Genomic DNA, 15,529 nt, shown 5'->3' on the forward strand with positions numbered 1-15,529 from the left:
AGGAAACATTAGAACAAAGGCATTATAGTAGTCTACAGAAGACACAATTAAACCTCAGTAGGGGGTTTTGAACCGCGGCCCAAACACTGCGTGCCAGTTGGCACACCAGAAGAATTGTGAGAGGATCCTATTTACAGCATTCTGATGAGAAAAGCTTAGGTAAAGTCAACTCTTGTGTGCTTTACAAATAGTAATGGCAGTAGGAATGGAGGACTTCTTTCAGACTTGGTTCTTCTTCACAATAACATTTGTTTTCCAGAGAGTTAATCTGTTTCTCTCTGGTCCTTACAGAAAGCCAGTTGCTGGAGGCTGGTGTAGCTGAAACTCTGTCAGCAGCAAAAAGTTTTATATTGAGAAGTATTATGAACATGTCTCATGGTCCCAGAAGGAAGTGGAGACCACATGGTTAGACGGAGCTGAGGACCCAACCATCAGTCTAACCTTCTCGGTATTCTGAAGGACGGATTGCGATCCTCTTTTGGGACCAGGGCTACTGTCCTCTCTGTGAGCACTACTGTCTTCTTCGGGTGCTGCTGTAAATAAAAGTAAGAGTGCAGGTAAAGAGGAATCCAAACCTTCTGACACAGCTTTCCTTGAGGGACATGTCATTTGGAACCCAGCACTTTTGATATGGTGTCAGAATAGTATCTTGGGGTTCCTTGGGCCATGTTTCTGTTGGCATGGTACACTAAACCACAGCCTTACCATCTTGCATTAGTGTTTGTCAGAGCTGGTCACACCACGCAACTGAATCATCCAGTCTTGGAATGTACCTTTAATTTTCCTTCAGGTTGCCGAGTTTGAACGCTAAATGGAATATTCTAAACTTCTAAAGACTGTAGTGTTTGTTTGTTACTATAACTTTGCTGCCACATGAATGAAAAACTCAAATGTTTTTTTGTGTACAAGACAAACTCAGATGCAAATTTGTGCAGGTAATCACAGAAACATTTGAGCCTTAAATCATGGAGCAGCAGATGTTCATTTATATATATATATATATATATATATATATATATTTACATAGAGTGCTGGGAAAACAGAGTTAACATGGCAATGCATTAACATATGTTATGTGTTTTGGTTGGCTCTATATTAATAATGTTTATGTTTTTATAACTGGTTTAGATGATTCTTGAAGATGAATCCACTGAGAAAAAGCACTTCTTTGAGCTCATGATAAATCGAGATGACAGTGAAGTTTGGACTACTCGTAGACCGACTGTGCTTGAGCCAATAAGTGAGCACTCCAGGTGATTGAATGTCATGACTGGGCTGAGCTGTACATACAGCACAAATGTTTAATTGAAGTATTCAGTGCGCTATAAGCAAAGACAAACTGAAAGAATCATGATTGTCAACTAGTGCTCTGGGTCACTTCCTGCTGCCATTGTGAGAGTGTGAGGATCAGTGATCCAGGTCAATTCAGTGGACCCTTGGGGACTTAGAACCGGCTGTTTCTACGTCTTTTTTTGACAATGATCATCTTTTTGGGCAGTCAGCTTACAGGTAGAATGTGTATGAGGTGGGGTAACTTGTAGCCGAGTAGTTGGAACTACCGCCTTTGGACTCAAAGGTTACCGGTTTGGATCTCATTTTGAGCTGTAGTACCCTTGAGCAAAGTACTTACCCTAAATTGCTCCAGTAAAATTACCCACCTGTATAAATGGATAAATAACTGTGGGTAGCTTCACATTGTAAGTCACTTTGCAGAAGGGCATCAGCTAAATTAATACATGTAACTACAGAAAGTCCATGATCATCGACTGAAATGATGTAGGTGAGTCTCACTGTGTAGACAAATCAGTCAAGGCTTTCAGCACTTCATTTCAGGTATCATATAACCGAAGTCTCACTGGAGCCAGAAGAGATTGTAAAAATGGGCAGATTGTTATCTACAGCTAACTGTGGTAAGGGCACTGTACCAAAACTGATCTTTCAACTTTGTTATGTGATCTAAAGGTCTGTGGGCATTTAGAAGTCTCCTGGTTCGGCTGGTGTAACATTTCCTGTGACCAGAACGCATCCCGGTTCTGCCCCCCGGAGTCAGGGCTGGGTGCTACTTGTACTCAAGTAGCCAGGTGACCCACTCATGATTCCAGGGGGCACTGGGCAAGGGACCATGGCAACATGAACACATTGTGTGCATGTTAACGCAGTATTGAAATGACCCTTTCACAACAAGTTTGCTTGATACTGCACCTTGAGGAGGAATAGAATTAAGCACGGGGCACCTGGTAGCATAGTGGTTAGAGCTGCCATGTTCGCACCAGTGACTGCAGGTTTGAATCCCACCCATCGCTGTAATGCTTTTGAGTAAGGTACTTACCCTAAAAATTGCCCAGCTGTATAAATGGGTAAATCGTTATACGTAGCTTGACATTATAAGCTGCTTTGGAGGAATGCATCAGCCGAATAAATTAATGTAAAAATGAAATGAATCTGGCATTTGTGCTGTTTTTCAACGTTAATGTCAACTGCAACATTTTCATCCGCATATGGATGGGAAACATTTAACTGCCTTGATTTTTTTTAAAAGTTCATTAGTAGCTAGATTAGCAGTCACTATGACTTATTCTTTACAACACTGTCCTCTGCAGTCAAGGAATGGAAACACCTCTTGGTATGGAGTTCATTTGCTAGCAATCTGTCCAAATAGATCTAAATGAGTCTCAAAGATAGGATAACCCTCCCTGATATTTTAACACATATGTGTCTTGGAATCTATACTAAAATTTATGATTAAATGTACTTTAAACTGCTCTGAGATGTGTACATACAATTTATTTATTTGGGAATCAAGATGAATACACTGTATAATATATAAATATTAAGGTAAGGCGAATGGACATTTGTGCACGAATATAGCCAAGGCCATCTCATAGAATGATAGTGCTACTGTCTCTGCAGCATCATTTTTTTCTCATTAATATCTTATTTAATATCTTAATATATGTAAGGTGAAGAACGATATTAGCCACATAAAAAAAGGGAGGGCTTTTAACGGGTGGGGGACTTGAACACAACTTTGGTACAATAGACTGATTATGACTAACAAATGATCTTGAAACATTTGGTAATCTTTCTTCTCTAGGTAGAACTTTATTTCTTTATATTAAGTCCTGCAAATCCAGTACTCCAAAAAAATGCAAGTCCTGAATAAATTAAAGGAAATCTGCTAGTTGGACTGTTGGAAGGGAAATAACATCTTGAACGTCCATCCTGCATTATGTGACTTTGGTGGAGCTCCAACATCCACATGACAGTGTGAGCCACCAGGATATAGAAATTGTGTCAGGACAGACATTGCAGACAGAAGTCCAGTGAAATCAAATGCTAGAGACAGAATACGAGTGCTGTTAGAATGATGGCTGAAGGTTGAGGGTTAATATCTTATGAGTTACTATCTGTTGAGCTCATTGGACTCCAGAATTACCACTCACTAAACTTGGTTATCTGCTACTAATAATGTCAACACCTTTATGACAATTCTGTTCCTAATAAATAACACCTTTTTCCATTAAACACCTGTGACATGGGCTGGTGCATGGACCTAAATAGTGTTTTGACTAAAGTAGTGCTGTGGACCTTTTTAATGCTCCTTTTTTCTTGTAAACACCTCCAGATGTTCTTTCCTCTGAATCACAGTGAAAAGCAGCAGTTGTTTTAGGAGCACTAAATTGATTATGATTAATCTACTGGATCATGGACCAGTGTGTGGATGCGTTGATGGACGTAGTTAGAAGGTGTACTGGTTGCACCCTACAATGAGCCCCGATTTTCCAGCCCTTGTTTTTGGCACACTTGTGTCTTCCTGTTTTTATTGACTCGGTGAGGTGTGTTACACCACGTTGACTGCAGACAAGAGGACTGAACACTACTGACACACCAGTTTGCAACTAGTGTGTCAACTAAGTGGCAGTTCTCGAAAGTTGTGCAGGTAGGTGGGTGGGACCTGTAGGGTGGTTTTGGCAATGCAGTGATCCTCTTGATGGAATTCGGGGCTGCCTGCTTTCTTGCTTGGTTTCATTCCTCTCTGTCTGCTCCTGAAGAAGGGAGAGGTTGTTCCTTAATCCCTTTGTGGCAGGAAGCAGGGACGACTGGGGTGACTTGGCACCGGCGAGTAACGCAAATCTAGCGGTGTGTGGAGCCGGTTAAATGGAGCCTGTCAAAACTGCTCATAAATCTGGCTCAGTATCTTGAGAAATATTAGACCTTATTTGGCATTTTGTCTCGAAACCAGACATCCTCTGTGTGTAGTACATTCCCGGGACCCTTTTAAAGGCAGGATTCTATTTTTAATGGACTTTGTGATAAAGCATCCAAAATAAATTAGTAATCTCGCAATATAAAGTTTTTTTTTTTTTTTTAGTTATTCTTTTTGGGCTGACAGTTTAGCAGTTTGTGCTGACCAAGTGGGACGATTCCAGACACGTTAAACTAAAAGCGATTAATAACTTGCGGTATTCATTACAAAAAAATCATAGTTGTAAAATACCTACATTCCCTGAGTGTCCAAAAGATGCCATTAGTTTTTGGTGTTGACCTGTTATTAAATTAAATAAATAAGACCTTAATTTAAGCTCAGTGCAGATAAACTTTAAGCAGAATTAATAAAATGAAAAAATGTTTTGTTTAAATATTCTCGGCCAATACTGTTTTTTAGTATCTTCTTTGTAGTACCTTTTCCTTTCACAGCATTATAATTTCTTAAAAAATTATAATGATTAAAAATATCTCAATTAGTAGTCAGATAACACAGGACTGATTCAGTTAACAGCTTAATCACGACAATTTAATTTGCAATTCGGAACAAATGTACAGTATATGTATGGAGGCTAGAACCAAGACCAACAAAACCAACCCTTGTATCCGCTGCTGTAAGACGTGATCTTCCTTCGGAGAAGCATTCATAATGTTACACTAGTTTGTGATCGTTATTTTTCTTTGCTAGATGTATTTTCTTTGCCCTTTTGCCTTTGTTCAGTGTTGTGTGGCACAGTGTGAGAAGAGCGCTCTAAATTGAATTGAAGAACTCCATAAAACCACCGTGTACATGGCAAACCTCACAAATTCAATATCACTGCTATTGATCTAGAGAAAAGAGGTATCAATCAGTCTTAGAAAACTAAGATGAACTTTAAATTTATTTGTTTAGCTGACATTTCTCCAAAGCAACTTGCAATGGAGCAATTTAGGGTTAGTACCTTCTCGGGGATATTACAGCTGGAAGTGGAATTCAAACCTGCAACCTTTAGCTCTAAAGGCTGCAGCTCTAACCACTACGCTATCGGCTGCCCCACTAAACTGAACCGAACTGAACAGGGGACAGCTGCTAGCACAATGGTTAGAGTTGCTGCCTTTGGACCCAAAGGTTGTAGGCTCAATCCCCACCTCCGGCTGTAGTACCCTTGAGCAAGGTACTAACCCTAAAAGTTGCTCCAGTAGAATTACCCAGCTGTATAAATGGGTAAATAATTGTAAGCTGGTAATCAATAATCCTAACCTTATCATTGTAAGTTGCTTTGGAGGGTCAGCTAAATAAATAAATGTGATGTAAATATGTGTGGAAGTATCTTGAGCATCAGATATGAAGTCTGAGCTTCTCCTCTCTCTAAAGTAAAACCTACTGAGCACATATGGTTTTCATGAATAAGAATGCCTTTCTTTGCTGCCATGAGTGGTACCCTCTGTTTTTAGTTGTAACCTTTGGTGGAGGTGATTGCTTCCTTTCCTGAGACTGCATTGGTGGCAGATCTTGTACTCCTAAAGATCGTCATTGACTCACAAATGTTGATAATATGAAGAAGTAAACTTCCCAAGTGCGCTACCTATGTCACTCTGCAAAGCACACCGGTGTGTTGAATGGCTGCTCTGAATTGATAACCCAAGGTGGAAGTTGTGTTGTCAGGAATCATTTTTGACGGGATTTATGTGTTGTTGAACCATGTGTTCTTGTCAGGATCATGCAAAGGACATGTATGGAAGTAAAATGACCGTGTAATTGGCAAAATGCCATTGCACCAAACTCTAAACTTGGTCTATGAAAAAATACACTTGTAATTCGTCTTACAAACACAGTTGGCACCGAAAGTCTGTTCCCCACTTGGAATTGTGTAAGTTCACCCACTATGTCACAATCAATAAGCATAAAAATATGACTTAATCCCTCAATTTATTCACAAGTTACATTGTGTTAAAAGACATCAGATAAATCAAATTTTTCATTCATTATAGGTTTAAGACATTCTATTTTCATCAACTCCTCATACAATGTAGGGTCTCTGTTCCTTTGTACTGGAAACACAGTGTGTGAAACAGGATACAATGTGGAAAGTACACCAGTTTATTTTGTTATCTTTTATTAACATGAACCAAAATTAAAGTCTAAAATTTACTAAAAAATAAATAAATCATTTCTATAACCTGTTCAGTGTGTTTTGCTTTGTACGTTAGAGATGATGCTGTGCTGCTTAGGCATGTCACCAGGCACTTTCAAACGAAACAAAGGAGAATGAGGTGCAGTGTTATGGATCCATGGGGAGAACATATTAAAAAGTGTTTCACCTTAAATAGCAACTTTGTTTCTCATGAAAAACTTCAACAAGACTGATCAGGTGGAAGTGACTGATGCATTACATAAACTTGTTGGTATCGGGACAGAAGTAGAGGATAGAGCTTAATGGAGGCACTCAATCTGTGTGGCTATTAAGAATTGACTCAATAGTGCTTAACAATACCAATAGACAGAAGCTACCATCTACTGTCCAAGGCCATTATGCAGAGTTATTTTTGGTTCTCATATGAGAGTGAAGCTCCTCTCTGCTTATTAGCAGTGTCTGGATACTGACATCCCAGCCCCTTTGGGCAGAGGAAGCCAGTGGTAACAATCTCCATATGTTCCTCTTCTAGACTCCTAATAACCACCCAGCTGCTTACATCTCCCACTGCTTTTTAAAACAATGGACCACATAACTTGTCTTACTTAGATGAACAAGGCAGATTTTCCCCAGTAAGGCACATGCAATATACTCATACCTATAACCATTTACTGTATATTGGCACATCATCATACATCATCATCTGAAACCGCTTGTCCCATACGGGGTCATGGGGAGCCGGAGCCTAACCTGTCAACACAGGGCATAAGGCCAGAGGGGGTTGCGAACACACCCAGGACGGGGCACAAGGCACCCAAAGTGGGACTTGAACCCCCGACCCACCAGAGAGCAGGACCTGGTCAAACTCACTGCCCCACCACATCTGACTCAAATTTCTGAAAAGGTATAACTAAGGTTGTAGCAGTTCTACCCTTCATTCCACAATAAATGATCTCCAGAGAACCTTAAAATTCTGCCAAAATCTGTAATTATCCTTTGAAAACATCACACTGACATGACATAAAATCAGACTTTTCCTTTACAGTCAGCGGGACTCAGACCTGTTCTCCTCTCTCCATTTAAATACTTTTATATGTACTATTCCTATGAAGCATATTTGTGTACATTTTCTGGATGTAAATGTATATTAAAGTGTATAATATTACGGCTCTTTTGTAAGTGGTTCTGTGATGCTTGCGACTGCGTCCCACTGTCATCAGCCATTGCAAGATCTGTCGCTGTCTTCAGAGTTTGTGTCCCTCTGAAAATGAGCTGTGATGGCAATGTATTTATGATCTTGCAGTTAAACCACTGTGTGGAACTTATGTTTTCAGTGGTTCTGTGTCCAAATCATGATCTGTTCAGCTGCAGAATCCTGAGTTGTGTGTATGTATGTGTGTGTATTTTCACCACCTTTGCAGAGCTTTTCTTTCGCACACTGTGGAGCTGCTATACCACACTGTGAAGGAGTTGGTCAAGATGCTCTCAATGATGCAGCGATAAAAGTTAGTTAAAATCTCAGGGGGCAGATGAGCTTTCTTCAATGTTCTCAGGAAGTAAAGACGCTGTTGTGCCTTCCTAACCAGAATTGAGGTGTTCTGATGCCAGGACAGATCCTCAGAAATGTGGACACCCAGGAACTTAAAGCTGGAGAGACACTCTACTTCAGTACCGTTGATGTAGATAGGGGGGGTGTGTGCTGCTGTTTGATTTCCTGAGCTCATTGTGGACCCCTGAGATACTTTACTGCACAATTCTACTATTTGCACTTCTGGTAGATGCTAAACTGCATTTTGTTGCTGTGTACTTGTACTATGCAGTGACAAGAAAGTTCTATCTATCTATCTATCTATCTATGTAATGGACATCACTGCTTGCTGTCCTTTTGACAGACGTGAACGAATGTGAGGAGACCAATGGAGGTTGTGAGGCTCTCTGCTGCAATACCATCGGCAGCTTCTACTGCAAGTGTCCCAGCGGGCAGGAGCTCAAAGAGGATGGCAAGACCTGTCAAGGTGAGTGACTCACCTTTCTCTGAAAGGACACTAATAATTCTGCCGGCAATGGGTCATGTTTCATTCACCGCCTCTAAAAACAGCTACTTGAGCATGCAGGAATGTGGGGACTATATGGTCATAGTAACCAAGGTGCTCACCTAAACACAAATGCATTGCTCCAGTAGGAACTTATCATTTGCTTCACTGATGGCTGAGCAATGGTGCTTTGTTGAAGCAGCAATAAACTGTGTGACTAGGGGCTTTCTCTTACCATCTTTCACATCCTTCAGCACAACCACTAACTTAAATAATGCAGCTGGTTGTATGTGTTGGGGGGTGTGGTGGTGCAGTGGATTTGGCCTGTGCCTGCTCTCTGGTGGGTCTGGGATTCGAGCCCTGCTTGGGGTGCTACTTGTAATGGACTGGCGTCCCGTCCTGGGTGTGCCCCCCACAAGCCCTGCACCCTGTGTTGCCCGGTTAGGCTCCGGTTCACTGCAACCCTGTTTGGGACAAGTGGTTTCAGCCAATGTGTGTGTGTTTTATGTCTTTATTGGAAGGTGGTGCTTTGTTTCGAAAACAGTTTGAGAAATGTGAATGTTCCCAACACCCCCAAGTGATGTGCAGCTTTTTGCTTTAAGTACTTTTCACTGAGAAAATGGAGCACATTTTTTTCTAGATATTAAATAGATGCTTTTTGTTCACTGTTTTCTGGTTTTGATTTTGGATTTCTGAAACAAGTAAAGCCTGTGAAGAAAACATGAGTGGTGTTTTTCCATAGCCCTAAGGAGACTGTGAGGAGCACAAAATACGCATGGAAATAGTTTTCAAAGCGTTTCTGTTTTAGCTCCTGATGACTCCTTATGACTGTTGAGCAGCTCTTATTGGCACTCTGTCTTATTGATTGAATCTGTAACCGAATTAACAGATACATTTATTTTTTTTTGATAAGTGTTTGTAAGGATGATACTAGTAATGACTATAAGTAATGTTTTTCTGTGTTTTTACATCTCTGCATGTGTTCCATGAACAACATGGCAGCACGGTGGCACAATGGGTAGCGCTGTTGTCTCACAGTGCCTGGATGGTGTGAGAGGATGTGGGTTCGACTCCTATTCAGTCTATGTGGAGTTTGCGTGTTCTCCCTGTGTCTGTGTGGGTTTCCTCTGGGTGCTCTGGTTTCCTCCCACAATCCAAAGACATGCTGTTCAGCTTCCCCCATAGTGTGTGAGAGAGAGTGTGTGTTCCACTGATGTATGGATGAGTGGCCCATTGTAAGTAGTGTATCTAGCAGTGTAAGTCACCTTGGTGAATAAGGTGTGGGGGCTGATAACACTACAGAGAGTTCACTGGAAGTTGCTTTGGAGAAAAGTGTCTGCTAAATAAATAAATGTAAATGCAATCCACAGTCAGCTGTCCAGTTGCTTCTCAGGGTTCACTTCATATTCCAAGCAACCTCTTTTTGTCGCACAGCAAGGTACACCGAGTGGGTGACTGAACACTCCTCCAACCTGTTGCATCAGTGCTTCGTCTGCATCTTTCTAAGAGAGAAACCTTTGACCTTGAGAAGTGTTCCTTCTGCTGAATGGCCACGCATTTTTCATGCATTTTGTCTTTAGTTCCCAGAACTAAGTGCATGGTGTTTCCTTTGGAATGTTTTTGATGTGATCTGTGCTTCTGTCTCTGGGTTAAATTTGAACCAATGCTGAATTCCAAAAACCCTGCTCTTTGTGAACAGCTGCAGATGCCTCGCACAAGAACAAACATAAATCTCATCCCTAAGAGTTTATGTGTAAACCTATTGCATGTTACGCTGCTAACAAGATAGCCCTCATATTTGAGCTCTATGAATGCTATGACCTGATCTTTTCTTTAGGAATCTGTGCTTTGGCTCAACACTCGTAACTCTGGACAACTGTACCCTTGAGGGAAAAAGCAGCAGAGTTGTTTCCTGATTTAGGTTTCGGCTCCTTCCCCGGCACACCTCCGGCAGCGTGCCGCACCCCCGGGCGTATCGCTGCTCCCTTCATGCAAACTAAATGAATTCAATTACGTTCCGCTGAAAACCAGTGCCGGACCACACGCGTGCTGCCACATTGGCCCCATCCTGCTGCTGTCTTCTTTACTTAGAAAATATTATTTTTTCCTATGTGTCAGAAGGACAAACCAGAGCTAATTTAGACAAACAGGTCCTTCTGTGGAATGTCAAAGTATCAACCTGTATTTTTGCCTGTTTTTCTTTGAGACGTGCAGTTCTGGAAACAATTATTCCTGCTCTCTTTTGACTTCGAGCTCAGCTCAGTTCAGTTCAGCTGATGTCAGCAGGGACCATTTGGATTCATCTGGAGCGATATACATCTGTATACAGTGTGTGTGTGTGTATATACATATATATATACACACACACACAGTCTGAAACTGCCTGTCCCGAGCGGGGCCGTGGTGAACCGGAGCCTAACTCGGCAACACAGGGCTCAAGAGGGAGGTGACACACACCCAGGACGGGATGCCAGTCTATCACAAGAGACACACACACACAATAATTTGGGGAATATGTAAAGGGTTAAAATTGAAGAGTGCCTTTGGACTGATTCCTGGCACCTATTCTGTTGGGCTTCTCTATGTCCTGAAATGAATTTAATAACTGCCCTCTTAATCCTTATCATCAAACATGTCTCACACACACACATTTGCTGAAGCCGCTTGTCCCAGGTGGGGTTGCAGCGAACCGGAGCCTAACCCGGCCACACAGGGCGCAAGGCCGGAGGGGGGGGAGACACACCCAGGACGGGACGCCAGTCCATCGCAAGGCACCCCAAGCAGGACTCGAACCTCAGACCCACCAGAGAGCAAAACTTGGCCAAATCCGCTATGCCACCACACCCCCTGTAGCAAACGTCATTTCTTCTTATTTTTTTATAGACCTAATAGCATAGCATGTGTTTTTTACGTGCTTTTTTCTTGCATTACGAACCCAGATTTATAGCAAGAAATCCGCATTTCTGAATTTTTGACTTTTTTAACCATTGCTCTATAAATTACACACTAGTTACTGCGGTCAGTCAGCAGACTGAATGTGCAAACATCAGCATCTAGTTTATACTGAGCTGTTATTTTAGTGGCGACAGATCACCCTTTACTGGGTGTCTGAGTGACATTTCACATTTACAGCTTTTAAAAATAAGAAATTTTATTGACCTTCCGAGTGGAACCGAATGTGCGCTGCTCCTTCCAAAAGCAATATCCACTGAGTTCTGGTATGGCTACAACTCATAGTTCTCCTTTCAGACACAGATGGTTGATAACTAAGTGCAGTTATTTATTTTAAGTCTTGGAATGCAAAGTGTGACAAACTGCATATTTGAACATTTAGGCGAGGCGTTTTTAAAGTGGACTAATGACAGTGACATCACCGCGGGCAGAATGTTGCTCGCAAGGGTATTTGCTGGTTAGCAATGGGGCCCCTTAATGCAAAATGTTTGCGTGAGTGTGTTGCACTTATGGGACAGTTTTATTCTTATGTTCGTAAATCTGTGGCTAATCGCAAATGAGCTGAAAAATCTCTTACCAGACCGAGTACAGCAGTGCTGGACTGACAGTAAGAACAGTGTTTCCAGCTCCCATGAAGCTTTGAATGTGCAGAATATGGTCAATCACAGTGGGCACCTTTGGTAAGAAACCAAGACGACTTACTGCTCTCCAGCTGAAATACGTTCAGTAAATTCTTCTTGGATACCTCGGGGGTTCAGAGAAAATCCTTGAACTCTGAAGGATGTGATTTATCACTCATATGATGTGTGATAAAAGAGAACCCGGTTGCAGAGGTGGTTGTATTTTACTCTGTTGCCCATCACTCTAACTTCGGTATTTTTTGTCAGTGTCTTGCTTGAGCCCGGCCAAGCCATCTACCTGCGAATTTGGTAGTTTGGTGCCAGCTCACACAGACACAAAAAAAATCACAGGTGCTTAGCTTTACTATGCTGCATGTCTTAACGTAGAACTACGTGTGGGTGGTGAGCCCCGACCCACTCGGTCAAATATCAGGTCGGTCGCTGCTGCATCCACGACGTCTAAGGGCTCGTGCCGAACGCGGTAATGTCGGATGCGCGAGAAAGGCGATGGTTGCGGCTCCGAGGCCGCCTGAGGCGATTTTGCAGCCTCCCGCGCCGCTTTCTTTGCTCACGCTTTTTCGCTTAGCCGGTGTCTAATTGGTGTCTTTCGAACCCCAGAGGCCTCGGCTTGCTCCTTAAGTGCAGTTCGTCGGTCGCTATAGTACTTTGCGTCGTGTTCGTTTGACATCTTTGAAATGTTTAATTCGACGATCCACCTTCAGGTCCCCTACCTCGGTCTAAATTAAGGTTTTCCTGCCGGCGCGATACGTGTCTGATAGCGCGGCTCTCTAGCGACGTGCTGACGTCGACGCTATGGCGTGGTTCGAACGTGATGACATGTAGCGCAACGCGCGGCAACTCAATAACGAGGCAAAATGGGACATTTTCGCGACGTTGCCAGCTCGCTCAGGCTCAACCGGCAGCGGCCGTTCATATCTCATTTGATACGGTGTTCCTTCCTCTGTCCAAAGGTATATGCACTATCTCTCTGTGTCGTTTCATTTGCGAGCAGTAGCGGCGAGAGGGGTTGCATTTTTTCGTGACAGTCAATTCCCAAGTTTACCCCGCCTACCAAGTGAGGAGAAAGACGTAGTTCTGCGTCAAGCCACACACTCACTGGTTCATGACAAAGCCAAAGGTTTTCAGGGGAGCAAAAGTTCTAAATATAAGACCTTCTTCGGGGTCTTTCCAGGAGGTGATTTGGTTTCGTGCCCCTCTTCATACTGCAATGTATTATGGGAGGATATTTGGCCCTGCTGGCTTTGCTTGGGTTTTCAAGACCGTACCATAGCGACTTGGTGCCCTGGCTGCATAATGCCCTGCACATGAAGTGATGTTATGTTGAGTAGATCCCAAGTGTGTGGTCCAACAGCTAAATGAGCAGCAGAGTCCCGTGTGTCCCTTTCATATTACTCAAATACAGCCGGAGGATGGACTGGTGGTTCAGTTCAGAAGTGGTGGTGCTGCTCATACTAGTTGCCCCTCCCTTGCTGCTGTAAATGACAACCGGTAACTGTTATATACCTCAATATAGTAAACGTGTATTTATACCGCAGTCCTGAAATTGTCAGAAAGTGTCTGTGACTTTGTGAGAAGGCCACATAAGAGATTGTATTACGTGATGTTTAACTGGGGGCTGTGTTCTCCAAAACTAAAGTATTTTGCCCTTAATAATGGGGTTTGTGGAAAAATCAGTGTCCAGCTGTGATTTGACCTGTCCTGCAATGTAAGACCATATAAGAACAGATTGATCGTTTCATTCTCACCAAAAAAAAAAAAAAAACATATCTCTTCATTATGCTGCTAAGCAAGTCAAAGTTAGAAATAAAGCTACTTAAGTAAAATAATTTTTTCCAAATTCTGACTTTCAGGCAGGGGCCACTGCTAGTTTATGGAGTTGTGCTCCTGAAATACGATTCTCTGTTTTTTAACTCTCCGCTCCGTTGTTCTGGAAAGTCGCCGCCGCGTCTGAACACGAAAGGTTTTCATATTCACTGGTACGTAGGGCTGTCTGTGGCATCCCGAGGTGGGGGTAGACAGAGAGGAGGAGAGAAGCAGAGGTTGGGCAGGCCCTACCTGGGCGAGGATTGGCGAGAGGTACGTGAGGAAATTATGGAGGTGGGTGGGTCTTAGCCACACTGAACAACAGGAGGCAGACACAGGGGAAGGGATGTGAAGTCCCAGAGAAAGAGCGAGAGGTGCAAGCTCCCCTTGTGTCCAGCAGCACAAGGTATAACTATAGGGTCCGTGTGGTGAGATCAGTACTACCATTTTATTCAGTTTGATGGAAATCAGCTGATTGGGAGGCTCTTGGATTTACTTTAGTGTTTCTTTTCTCAGAAAATACAAACTCTGTTTGTGTTCATGATGAATGCAGACAAGCTGATTGATTAATTTATTGAAATTGGTGGTGAAGAACCATGCTATCAGTCGTGCCACTGCTGGTCCTAGTGAGTCTTTGTACCTCCACCGCTCCAACCGTGGGGGCTGGAACCACCAGGTCCCGCTACCACTGGAGGAATTGCTTCACCTGTTTCCATGGGTACAACAGGTATCACATGGGACACCTGAATGAAGGTGAGTCACACAGAAGTGTAGAGATTTACATGTCGTACGTCTGGAACTTGGCAAGGTGTCCACAGAATCTCCTGCATACTGTGTGTCTCTACTTGGAGTCGTTTTAAAATTGCAGGCATGCTTTAGGACAAGCAAGATATGGAGCACAGAATCTGCAGCTTATTATAATAAGGACTAAAGGTTAAAGTGCGAGGGGGTGCGGTGGCGCAGCAGGTTTGACCAGGTCCTGCTCTCTGGTGGGTCTGGGGTTCGAGTCCTGCTTGGGGTGCTGTGCGACGGACTGGCGTCCCGTCCTGGGTGTGTCTCTTCCCCCTCCAGCCCTGTGTTGCTGGGTTAGGCTCCGATTCGCTGCGACCGCACTTGGGACAAGCGGTTTCAGTGTGTGCGTGTGTGTGGGTTAAAGTGCAATGCCTTCTGTTTAAATAATTCAATTAATGCCATTCCTTGAATGAATTTACCTGGTAACTGCGGTAGATGTCGGTACATTCCGTTAAGTGAAATAAGAAACTCAAGTGTATTTGCTTGTTTGTGGTGAACTGAGCACAGATTTATGATTTAGATGAGTTTTAATATTTTATATAAGAATAATGACCATCCCTATAGGGTTTACATCCTTTCTAGCAGCACTGTATGTAGTATCCATCCAACACATATTATTGAACTGAACTCTTTGAGGACCAGTTGTGCTCCAGTACAGTAATGCCATAAATCAGTGGAGAGACAAACATTGCAGACGTACTGATCCCAGGTACAATTTTGAGATTACAGTTTAATTAATGGATAAACCTTTATGCGGCTACTTGTGTGATGAACATTAGTTCATATGGTAGAAACAAACTAACTGTACTTAACTCATCTGCAACTGTCTCTTCCTCCTAATGTGATGAACACAATGTATTTTCTATGAGATGTACGTCGCTTTAGAGAAAAGCGTCTGCTAGATGAATACATGTACATATAATGTAAA

General features: G+C 42.7%; 1 protein-coding gene across 1 annotated transcript in view; it reads left to right on the forward strand.

Moving 5' to 3' along the window:
* Positions 1–15,529, forward strand: part of megf6b (multiple EGF-like-domains 6b) — a 76,095-nt gene that overhangs the window by 38,513 nt on the left and 22,053 nt on the right. Inside the window, exon 5 of the mRNA XM_029247945.1 lies at positions 8,273–8,395. Within this exon, the coding sequence (XP_029103778.1) occupies positions 8,273–8,395 (123 nt within the window). The remainder of the gene's footprint in view (positions 1–8,272; positions 8,396–15,529) is intronic.

The sequence above is a fragment of the Scleropages formosus genome, chromosome 22 (assembly GCF_900964775.1).
Source record: "Scleropages formosus chromosome 22, fSclFor1.1, whole genome shotgun sequence".
Taxonomy (NCBI): Eukaryota; Metazoa; Chordata; class Actinopteri; order Osteoglossiformes; family Osteoglossidae; genus Scleropages; species Scleropages formosus.